General features: G+C 32.8%; 1 protein-coding gene across 2 annotated transcripts; it reads left to right on the forward strand.

Annotated features, from left to right (window-relative positions):
* The first annotated feature begins 6803 nt into the window (after positions 1 to 6803).
* Positions 6804 to 11033, forward strand: LOC119637343 (F-box/LRR-repeat protein 4). Of its 2 annotated transcripts, none has more exons than XM_038033314.1 (12): positions 6804 to 7937; positions 7997 to 8090; positions 8756 to 8966; positions 9023 to 9156; positions 9209 to 9441; positions 9519 to 9772; positions 9846 to 9955; positions 10036 to 10200; positions 10285 to 10450; positions 10520 to 10711; positions 10784 to 10853; positions 10926 to 11033. In XM_038033314.1, the coding sequence occupies exons 1-12, from the start codon at positions 7596 to 7598 to the stop codon at positions 10992 to 10994; spliced, it is 2040 nt and encodes a 679-aa protein (XP_037889242.1). In that variant the 5' UTR covers positions 6804 to 7595; the 3' UTR covers positions 10995 to 11033. The 2 variants fall into 2 exon arrangements, with proteins under 2 accessions (XP_037889242.1, XP_037889243.1); XM_038033315.1 differs by having other exon boundaries at positions 9221 to 9441.
* The last annotated feature ends 1963 nt before the right edge of the window (positions 11034 to 12996 follow it).

A 12996-nucleotide genomic window follows, 5' to 3' on the forward strand; every position in this document is an offset into this window, starting at 1 on the left:
CTGATAAAGAGCTGAGTAGTTGAAATCTCCAAATAATGATTTTATAAAACTTATTACGGATTTCCATTCAGCTATAAAGAAGGGAATTTTTTCGCGTTCCGCTATTAAACGCTCTACACCACTTCGCTTAATATATAATTATTCATATAACGACTTTTGAAAATAAAGCGGATTGTATTGCAAGTAGTCGAGAAAGTGGTCCGATTCGAAGCGATCCTATTTTCAATAGTGTTCGTCCTTGAGGCAAAACGCGGCAGTGTATAAAATTTCATTAAAATTTGTCAAAAATTACGGCCTGTAGGTTGAACGGACGACCGGACAGGCAGACAGACAAACTTAGATTCATTCCGAAAGTGATTCTGAATCGATCGGTTTAATAAACAGTGTGCCTATCTCAAATACTTGCGTGTTTTGCATGTATTCAGCACAAACCTGATATATACTTGTATCACAAGTTGTATAGGATATAAAAAAACAAAAAATACTTCTCTTCCTTATTTAATGACAGAAGAGCAGAAGCTACGAAATTATCGCGCCTCTTTCTTTTTCTAGTCCACACCACTTGCTGATGATTCTGAATCGATCTAAGCTTCTCTGTCCACCTATCCGTCTGGTGTTTGCCGCTGTAAATTTGTGTTCAAACTACAGGCCGCAATTTTTGATATATTTTGATGAAATTGGGTACACTGACGTGTTTTGGCCCAAGGGAAAACGCTATTGCAAATGAATTAAGTCGGTCAGCTTTTGTTTGGGCCACCCGCCAAAAAATTGCAATTTTCAAAATCCTCGACAATAGTCGCTGAGTAATTCGGCCTTAGGGACCTTAGAAAGTTGTAAAAAATTTGGATCGGGCGGGGTAATTTTTTCAGCCCTCTTGTATATAATCCTTTTTACAAAAACGCAAACCTCATATGTTAAAGCGGCATAATGCCATTGACAATAGTTCGAATCGGTTCAGTATTTTGACCATTTCCTTATCATTCCATATCATTCGTTATCATATGGAAAAAAACTACAATTTTCAAAATTGTCAATCAACAACAATGGCTGGATAATACTAATGCGACATTACAATTTAGCACAAAGAACTTTTTTCGTCAGCGCGAAGTTTTTGAACCGCCTCTAATATAATAGTTCCTGCGAAAACTGAATCGTTATGTAGTAAAAACATACGATTTTTAATATTTCATGTAACAAGCGAAGCGGTGTAGGGTATCTATCTAATGGCCGGCCTTGCTCGACTATAACATTTATTTCTATATATTTTGTATTTGTTCGCATAATATCATCGAAGCACGCAGCGAAGAGTGTGCCTTGGGAAAGTATTTTATTCCAAATTATACTAACATGACCCTACGTAAATCTATTAGAGAACGCAATACCTCTTTATCACGACCTGTAATCTTTTGTTTTTAAAACCTTTTTCTTTCTTTTGTTTTTTTTTTTTTTTTTTTTTTTTTTGCTCTGTTGCAGTTTTTTACTGCTTTTGAACTATTGTAGAAAATGAGAGTAAGAAATGCAGTTCGTATTTAAAAAACAAAGTGTCCTTCTATTTTCACGGGCTTTCGATCAAAAATATATCTGTCATCTTTTCCATAAACGCTTCAGAAGAACTTCGCCCCAGCAAAATAATACATCCAAATTGAAGCGATTCACTCAATAAGTCTCTGGTCTGAAACATACTATTGACATATAATTTCTGAATAGTACCAACCTTCAAACGATGCGTGTCAAAGTTTCCTTCTTGACATTCTGACAATTAGTTTAAAGGTCACGCGATTTTTGATATTTCCAGAATTCTGGAAAACTCTGAGTTTCGTTGGTTGATTAAATGGTGCTTTTTAGTAAGAAAAAGTACCGTTCAGACTTGACATTGGTTTGGAAAATGTTATGGCTGCGCTTGGCTGTCGAAAAAATAAATTTTTAAGTAGTTCGCTAATTTTAAACAAGGTTACGTGGACCGATGGCCGATGATGTTGGATACTCTGGTCGCCAAAATTCGTCACTTGTTGTAAAAAGTATAAACGAAGTGTACAAAATCGTTTTGGAAAATCGAAAAACGAAGTTGCTTGAGATAGCTGATACCCTAATTTGGCATCAACATTTATCCATGGGGAAGATCTGCTCGAAGTGGCTGCAGCGTTTGACTGCTTTTGATCGAAAACAACAAGGTGTCGAAGATGATGTTTAAGCGAAATGAGAAGGGTTTTCAGCCGAGCGGACAGCAGCCGGCGAGAGTCGACCAAAGCAACCAAAAAATCAAAAATCGTCAGAAAAAGCAATGGCACCCATATTTTGGAATGCATATGCTACAATAGAGGTCGACTATCTCAGAAACGGACAAGGGATCAATAATGAATATTATGCCGCATTGTAGTTAGATCGGAGACTTATTGAATACTGTGATATAATTTAAATGTTTTAATTATACGCATGAACAGAGTCTGTTACTAGGTTTCTTTACGAAATCAGTTCAGAGATCACCCTGATGATCACGAAATGATTGCAATGCACAGACCCGAAGCTTTCTCGTTGAAGATGAAAATTTTCATTGCAAAATTTACTGCAGGCGCCTTAGATCTACTTTTACTTCGGCATTAAGCGAGGCTGGCTTACCCACAAGAAATGCGTACAAAATTGTCATATCGATGATAATTTCATGCTGGTGGTGGTGCAACTACAACTACCGTGTCGCTAATGGTTTTTATTTGTAATTTTTACCCTTTAAAAATGCAGCAACAGGCATCTGAACTTGTTCAGCATCTACGACGAAAGTATGCAAAAGCTCTCACAAACATTAGGAATTAAACAGGTGATCAAGTATTTGTAGACTCAATACTTGCAAACACTTTAAGTAAAAAGATCGAATTTTAAGATTTCGTTGAGACGAACAAATGAATGGTCGGTAATGTATCGACTCGGAGTAGAACTGTAATGTAAAGTATTTATCCGTTTTTTTTTTTGCAGGTTTTCTTTACTTGTTCCGGGTAGAAAACAGAAAACTATCCTGAAACTTCTTAAAGGTATCCAACGATCACGTCTCTCATATATCATTAATTGAAACTGTTTTACAAAATGTAACAGTAACACCTCTTGATTTTCTCACTAACACGATCTCTATGATCTTCTCACTTATTATTATCTATGTACATATCAATTTCTGAATAGAAATTGAATTTTCTTCTTTTTTTTTTGCTACAATTTCTTTATGTGTTGTTGCTATTAAAATATAATGCATATTATATGCCATGTGATGATAAATACTAATTATAAAATAATTCTATTACTTCCTGTATGGAAAAGAAGAAAAACAAGTAAGAAATTCATACACGGCATAGATCGACGCTTTCGATAACTACAATGTATTTGTTTTTTGCTTTTTTTTTTTTTTTTTTTTTTATTACAATTAACATAAACCTAACATGCTATGTGGGTAAATGCCTTACAGCTTAATTTTGTCATAAGGTCGATAATCGATTACTCTCTTCGGTAAATATATTGTATATGCTGCTCGATCACAAGCCTATGGAAAAGTCGATTACAAATAAATTGGGAAATGTACGAGTGACAATTAATTTTTTAATTCGTTACAAATGCTTGACAAATTTCATGTCTTGTATTTTATATTATGTGCGCGTGTATGTGTTTATCACATTATTTCAATTATATTCTTGGCCATTTTATTAATAATTAACAAATGCTTTATTCTACTAAAATTTTTTGAAGCGAATGCAAAAAAATGCATCGCGCAATTTTACTTGCAGTTGATATGAAATCAAAAACTAAGAAAAGTAATAAAAGAAATTCTATAACAGTTTAAAAGTAAAAACTAAAAAGTATAGAGCTTAGCACATCTGCGTACATATCTACATATACGTATACATATACTTATGTATATATATTCGTTGGGTGGCTACATATAAATCTTCTGTTGATTGTTATAACAATTTCTACTTATAAAAGAAACTAAATACCGCGGGACTAGGCAAATACAACCAGGCAATTACAACTGCTACGATATCAATGCAAATTGTTTAACTTATAAACTTTCTAAATATCATTCAATGTTATCAAAAGTAAAGAAAAAGAAACGAAAAAGAAAAAACTAAAAACATTTTCTTCTTTGTCCCATACGTCCATGACATTATATTTTTAGGTAGACTTCTCACTATCTTTTTGCAAGAATTTCCAGTGTAGAGTGTCAATCATGTGTGGTGTATGAGTTAATTGCAAGAGTTAGTTTAATAATTGCTTCTGCTCACTAACTTGCATTTTACAAGATTTTTTTTCTTTTTTTTTTTTTTTAGCCTTACTTTTCAATAACATTAACGGCTTAATATTGTGTATAATTTTCTTGAGTTTCCATGTCATGCACTGATGCCTACAAAACATTATGCTATTATATATGCATCTATATATATATATATATATATATATATATATATACATTGTTTTATATCTTTTTATAGTTTTTCATCTTCACACTTGTTGTGCATCAATTTCAATCTCTTTAAGTGATAGAACTTTATACTCACACCTCACATGCAACCTACCTAAACAACGCGTTTGATAATGTTCTTTGAGAGAATTTCCATTCATATTATTGTTCCGTGTATTAAGGATGCTGTTTACATTGTAACACTCATCGGACAATCATTATCTGAAAATTTTTTTTTCACCAAAAATACGTATGACATATCGTATATTCGTGTCAGCAGTCATTTCTTATTAGAATCCTTAAGTTCACGAGAAATTTGCGCAAAAACGATCAAATTTAGCGAAAATTTTCTAATATCGCTTTCGCATTTTTGTGATTCGCTTGTAAGAACCCTCACAACAGCTGCGAGTTCAAAACAATTTTGAAAACTCAATAGCAACTAATTTAACAGAATAGAAACCTTCTCCTTGCAAAACAGTAGACCCTTTTCCATAGCATAGGCGTATATTAGATATAGCCAGTCAAAAAAAGAGGAGTCAAAAATGTAAGGTCGGGTGACAAATTACACCCTTAAAATTCTCATGCTGACTCAACTTCTTCTTTTTTTTTTTGTTGTTTTTTGCTAGATTGCACTCATTTGAGGTGATGACCTGAAAATTTCAAAAATGATGAATAGTTTTAGGATCTATCCAATCAAATTTCATTTGAATCGGATTGCTTACTCTGCTGTATAGAAAAGGTATATATATATATATATAAGTACACTGCAATAGAAAGAAAATTAACTTTTTTCATTTTTTAGTTTCCTAAATTTTTCGCAAAATAATTAATTTTTTTTAAATTTCTGAATTTAACTCTGTTTTCAATCGGCTCCAAAAAGTATGTTACAAATCTTGTATCCAGATTTTATTAAATTTTTATATATACACTATTTTGTTGTTGCATTTCGATAGCGGTCGAAGCTGACCGTGACTTTGTTATTGCATTTTGCAATATTATTTAAATTCTTATTTTATTGTTGCATTTCGACAGGTTAATTTGAAAAAGTTTGAGCATTCTCAACTTGTTTGTAACCAGTGCTAAAATATGGACCGCGAGGGACAGCAAGAAGCGAATGGAATTACCCGCCTTACGATGTTTTAGTTTGTCAAACCACAAAACAAGAAACCGTTCAAAACAGACTTGCCTAAAAATTTGTTCATTTGATTAAACCATCACATACACAGAAATGGACTAAGGTAATTTGCATTGGGCCGTACTAATGACAATGACTCGTAAGGCTCGTAAAAGCTTTTTCAGACTTAATGCCTAGTCAACCATCTTTGGCGGGCAGTTCTATACCTTCTTCACCTTTATTACCTTCGTTAAGCCATCGACTGCGTATAACGCCTTTATGCGATACGCTATTAATGAAGGGCAGCTTTTGTTCTTTCCAGTCTTTTTATTTATTTTTTTAAAACTAAGTCCGAATTCCTTAGCTATAAGACTCTTTCAGTACTTTAAACCACCGAGTGCAAATGTCGGACGACGACATAACCGCTTCATACCTTTCAAGTAAATAACGATCGGGAGAGCATAAATCTAAAACCTAAATTTGTTAAATAAGTTTGCTAATATGAATATATTTTTTTTTATTTTAATACTTTGTAAGTAAGCCAAATATTTCTGAATTTTGGTGTAGCTTTCTATCCATGATTTTTTTCTATCCTTTTTTTTTCCTTGTCGTTCTTTCATAATAACAAGTGCGCTTCGTTTACTATTTAGGCGATCGTTTTTATTCGCAAAAAAAAACTTACCATCACTTACCCTGGTATACAGAGTAGCGGCGATGCTTTGTAGAGATGATAAAAGATTGAAGCAATTCCTTATAGAACTGATTCAAACCTGTTTAGAATCGCATCTGTAAAACAAATATCGCATAGAGTGCGGCAAAAACAATGAAAAAAAAAACCAATTCCTAATATAATTATTTGGGTGTTTTTTCTGGTATCTTCCTATATGATTAGTCAATTTTTTCTCCATCTTCTTGGAGTTTGGTTTTCATGAATTTTTTGCACTTCTACAACACATTTCCTTTTTTCCTTTACTCTTTCTTTAATAATAAAATATGCTTTTTATTTATTATTGGCATTATTGCTTCTACACACAGCTATATAAAATTGACGTAATTTTCCATAGAATTACTCTTGCACGGCGGTTTCGCTATCGATATTAGGATTTCTTTGTATTCAAGAAATACAGCTCCTGATCATATATATGTATGAAGTACGATGTAAATAATAAGAGTGTGGCAACGCCATTAAGAATATCGAACCATACAGTTACTCTTGGCAACACTAACGACGCAAAAAACAAAAACAAAAAGTCAAAACAAGAGTTTTTTCCTGAACACAGAAAAAATTTACTTTGTAAAAGTGGACCTGTTCAACTGATTTGAAAATAAAAAATTAAAACATTTATATAAATGAAATTAAATAAATCAAATGCTTAGAGCTCGTTAGAAAAATTGTTCCCAATTGCATGCAAATTGATAAGCAAACAAAAATTAGTGCACTTAACCACTTCAAAAATCGAGTTGTCGTAAAAAAGACGTACAGAGAAAAGTATAATAAAGAAAATTGGATTAGCAGAAAATTAATTTAGTTTCACGTGCGGTAAAAGAAAAAAAGAGAGAGAATACTTAGTATATGAAATATACGTATATATAATATATATACGTAGCGATATAGGGAAAGTAAAGGGTCCCCACAAACCACTGATGAGTAAACTACAAAAACAAGTAAATTGGCAAGAGTGACAACAATTCTTTGCGACCTTGACTTTAAAAGAAGTGTAAACTTCAAGGACATTGCATGTTTTCTTTGATTATAAAAGCATCAAAAACAGTGTCGCAAGAAACATTCGTTCGGTATATTGGTGGAGATAAAGAAACTTATCAGTACCAGCAGCCGCCGAGAAGAAGACTGACACTTCATATGTTTTTGTGCGTGTTGAAGGAATTGTCAAAATTGTGTTTGGTCTGCAATTGTGGCAACCATCCCAATCCTCTCCAGCTATACGAACACAGGGCTGGTTTGGATTCGGATACACACCCGATCAGTTACTAACATTGAGCCGGCGTATACAAAAAATCTGCAATAAACGGGATTTGTTAAATATGTCTCAATCGTCGGCCACTAATTCAGAAGATGACAGCAAAACGGCAAACAATGAGTCGGTGGCTGTCGACAGTGTAATCGATTTTAAAGGGAAACACTTCGGCCTTGAAAGCACATCCCAAGATTCGGATGATTACTTAGTTTCAGGATCGGAAGGCACTATGATTGATGTTGAGAGATTTTGTCACGCCGACTATCGTATAGAGCAATATGCTCACAGTGTATTAGACTTCAGTTCACAATATGGTATAGATCTAAGTATATCATATACGGCGCCAAATATTACGGGGCGTCCGTCAAAATATCCGGAATATGGGGATTTCCCGCAAACATTTGCTATGGTAAATCTAATAATAAAAAAGGAGATTTTACAAATTTAACAAAGTTTTTTACATATTAGCGTACTTACGGTGCTTGGTGGGATAGAGCTCCGTCACGTCTTAAAGAAATACAACCTCAAAATGTATCAGAAATACCAGCAGAAGATTTTATAGGTTAATACACATTTTCAATAAATTTGAGCATTTTTCTCCTATCCACCATCGAAATTGTTCCAAATCTCTAAAAAAACTGAACTCTGCATCTTCGCTTGTCCAAAGAGTGCCGATTGCAAAACTTGAATTCCTATTCGTAGCGTATATTGCCTTACACGTATGCTCACGATAGCTAAAACACTTAAAATATTTCCAGCAATATCCTACCAGATTATGATACATACAATGTGTATAAATATATATATGTATCTTTGAGCTGCGCAACTGGACAAAATGATGCAATAACACACTAATTCTAAGATTATTTCTGTACCTACAGTCGGATGTTATTTTTACTGTCATACCATATGCAAGATCCAGTAGCAAGCTTCAGAGACCCTGCGTACATTGGTTTATACATTCCAATCTGTCCGACACACCAACAACATAACACATCACTTTGAGAATAACTTTGCTTTCTGCTTATTACTCCTAAACTACAGCAGACACAATAATTAAAAAATATCCAAAATATATTCTATAAGTGATACCGCAGTACCTGTGCATGGCCAGGCCTTCCCAAGAGTTCCTATTTTTTTTTTAAGATAAGATGATGGATATAAGATTCGGCCACGGCCGTATGCAATTTTTTTTACTTACTTAATTTCATTGTATCGCTCTATCAGTACTTTATTTTGAGGACTACATTATACCTGATGAAATAGCAATTTTTGAGACCTACAATCCTGGCGCTGTAATACGCGTGTGGGCGTATACCATAGCTAAGACATGGATTTGTTTATGGGAAGATAAGGAATTTTACACTAAACCTATATATAGCCCATCTCGTGCCCGACGTTTTACACCACCACTTAAGCGAATACAATTACCCACAAAGTAAGCGCAAAAGTGTTAAATTATTGCTTTTATGACTAACAGTAAACTGCTTTCAGGACGATAAGACTGGAGTTCAATCATCAACGACTTCATTACTATACTGAAATCGATGCGGTATTATTAAGCGGTAAAAAATTCAATACACGCAATATGCAACATCTACTTGATTACTATGAAAGGCAAAGAAAAGGTATTTGTTAACGCATTTGAATCCCCTTTTTTTTTTAATGCATAAAAAGAAGTTTTAACTTTAGGTTCAATTTTATGTAAATTACAAAATATGAAATTTCGTCCGATCTGCAGGGATAACTATCAAAATCGTTTGCAGCATTTCTTAATGCATGATCTGGATAAATTTATCTCGGTGTTGTCTGATGTGCAAATACAATCCATGCAACGCCAACAACAACAGCAGCTGCAATCATCCAACACTGATGAAATGAAAATTTCAAAAATCGGTTTGAAAAATATGCCGGTAACTTTATCCGTGGTTTTCATATTTTTTTCTTTTATGTATATATATTGATTACATGAATAACTTGGTCTTTACAGTTCGAGATAATGCTAAAAATTTTTAGCTATCTGGATTTGAAATCTTTATTCCGTGTAGGAGCAGTATCGCGATTCCTCTATGATGTGTCTACACATCCTCTCTTGTATAGTGAATTGAATTTGAAACCTTATTGGCATTTAGCCAGTACCGAATTATTGTCTACTTTGGCCAAAAGAGCAACGATATTAAAAAAATTAGATATGTCCTGGTGCGGCTGTACTGTTCAAACCATATCACCAACCGAATTTAAAAAGTACGCATGACCAGCCTTTTAAAAAGTGTATAATTAATTAATTGTTCTTACTGCCTCTTCTATTATTCCAAAGATTCATACAACAACGAGGCGATTCTTTAACACATTTGCGATTGAATTCTACTAAATTCTTAAATGCCAGTTGCATCGATACGTTGGGCATAGTCTGTGATAATCTAAAAGGTAACAATTTTTATATCAATTTATAGAATTTATCTATGAAAAACTAATAATAATAATAATATCTCCTTGTCGTATTGTAGAATTATCGTTACGTAATTGTTCTCCTAGTCCGCCGTTGTTGAATTTTTCTTGTTTAGCAAATTTAAAAAATCTCGAGCGTTTAGATCTGTTTCAAACCGTTATCGAATCCGATTTGTTGTTAACCATGTTGGAGAATAATCCAAAATTAAAACATTTAAATCTGGGTAAACATAATATAATAATATGCGTATAACATACGTATCCCCATTATATTACATTATATTTAATTACGCTATATGCACTTTCAGCATTTTGCAGTGTAGCCGTTAATATGGATGATGTGGCCCAGCACATAGCCAAGTATAATAAACAGTTGATCTCCTTGGATATGTGGAAAGCTCATTTTTTATCAGCCCAAGGATTGTTGGTTCTATCGAATTGTCATAATTTAGAAGAAATTGATTTTGGCTGGTGGTAAATATTTTCTGTTGATCTTTCGTTTTTGCTTAATTAATTTCCCTCTTTCTTCGTTCTCCGTCACAGTTTGCGTGAAGCTTCTTTGGGGGACAGCTTAAGAGAATTTCTTACTCAGTGTACAAAATTGAAAAAATTATTTTTGGCAGCTGTTCGAGGATTAACAGATCGTGACCTAGAGTATATAGCGAATTTGTGTCCAAATTTGGAACAATTAGATTTAATGGGTGTTTTAGGCATATCCAAAGAAAGATATATTGAGTAAGTTTGGATGAATATATATTTAATTGAAAATATTGTTCATTTTATTTATTTATAAATTTTTTACTTAAGCATTTTACAAAAGTGTGCTAAACTTCAACTATTGGACCTATGCTTTTGTGATAATATTATGGATTATGATGTAAGTTTACTAAACACTCGCCTCATTAACGCATTACAATAGATGATCTATTATCTATTTTATTATCATTAGGTGGCTTTATGGTCTCGCACTTTCAAAGTGGATATCAAGTCTTGCCAGGTACCTAACGATTTTAGATAAGTTATTTTTCTAAGGTCAAAAATTTGTTGTAGTTTTAAATGTGTAAAAGAACATTGTGAACATTTTGAAGTGCTTTTAATAAAAACTTTATGCTAATGTTAAAATAAAACCAAACCAGGTTTTGCTACAAAATATATAAAAATAAATTGAATTTTTAATTTTATATTATATACGAATGTATAATATATATTTTACTATTCAATTCGTTCGGAAGTGCACTATCAAAAATTAAAACGCGATATTCCTTTTGCAAAGCGCATATAATATTTCCGATTACAGCTTCCTCGACTTAATATAAATACGAAGCTGGCTATAAACTCCAATTCTAAAGGATCCCAGTTTATAGCAGTTTATTTACATCAACACGCCAGGTTTTTGAACGTTATGTCAACAGTAGTCAACCGACGAAGAAAAACAACTGAGACACAAAGCAGTTGAGTAACCAAACGGCAAATCTTTATTAGTTAAACGCGTAAATAATTTAAAGCTACAATTTCAACATACAATAACAATATAACAAACTAAATATTTTGATTGTCATTATCTAAACTATGTTTGGAACGTCCATATTTTATACATATCACATAAATAAATATGTGTTCAGACACACAACATACAACATGCATACATACAGATTTCATGTCTGGCTTGCTAACAGACACTCATTACATGCACATGCATATTGATTATTTATTCTCCAGAGAATACGTAATCAGAGTCTTTGCATTCACATTGGCCTGTAGCAAATATGCAAAGAGAATTGTTAGTTACCCTTCGATTCACGTAGCCATCAAGAATATGAGTGGGAAGAACTATGCAAGTAACTTTCTCAGTTTAGATTGAATTTTGTCCATTGATACTATAGTAAGCCTTTCCGGACTTTACATGCAAGCAATTCAATTGAATCAGTAGCCTTAGAGCGACTGGAAATTCGTTTAGCATTGAAATGCGAACTCTCGCAATAATGGCTTTTGTCTAGGACATCGTTGAATTTATCAAAATCTTGCAAATTTTGATTTCTAAATGAATACAATTTTCTTGCAGTTCATCGAAACTGATTTTATTACCTTTGATAATATTTGATTGAGTTTTCGAATTTTTTAGGATTTTTTAGCTTAGAAAAAAAAAGTAATATAAATTGAATTGTGTTATTACCCCTCTACATAGCTGTGTTTTTTAAAAGAAATTGTTTATCATACGGAGTAAATTCCCTATTGTAAACAATTTAATTTTAATTAATTTCAAATATATCCAAAGAGCGAATTTATTTTATTTTCGTTAGTATCGATTTTAAAAATTAGTAATATATATAATAATAATAGTAATAATATTAACAGTTGATATATATAAAAAAAATTATGACAAATAAAAGAAGTGGCAACAATTCTAAGAAATGCAACAACAAAATACACACGGTCTTGCTTTTGAAATGTAAACAATAGCACGTGCAGGACAAATGTAAACAAAAATGGAATTTGCAACACCCAGCACACATGATATCAGTATTTTGCAACAACAATCCTACATATTAGTAATTTCACAACGATATACAACCACACAAGACGAAAGTAGCTAAAGCTACGACACAATCACACACAAAAAGCTTTACAAAAATGGTGATTTTTTAGCAGAGTCGTTGTTCACGGAAAAAAGGTAATCACATTCCTGAAAGCATACATTTTATCCAGACTTGGTAATACTTTTCGGTGACAACAATTTTTCCATAAAGAAAGTAATTTTATAAAACACCTGAATTGTAAAGAAAAATTTTATTTGCATTAATTTTTGTTGAGCGGCTCATATTAAAATTAAAATGGAAGTGCTTTGAATGGGGTCGGCGCAAAAAATTCAACTTATCTAATCATCGGCTCTATCTGTCGTAATTATATCTAAAAACTAATAGTTTCAATGAAATCTTACGATAACAAGAAAATGATGTGAAACCATAAAAGAGAACAAGGAATTTATGCCCCAAACATCAGACATTAAAATCTAACACTCG

The sequence above is a fragment of the Glossina fuscipes genome, unplaced genomic scaffold (genome assembly GCF_014805625.2).
Source record: "Glossina fuscipes isolate IAEA_lab_2018 unplaced genomic scaffold, Yale_Gfus_2 59, whole genome shotgun sequence".
Classification (NCBI taxonomy): Eukaryota; Metazoa; Arthropoda; class Insecta; order Diptera; family Glossinidae; genus Glossina; species Glossina fuscipes.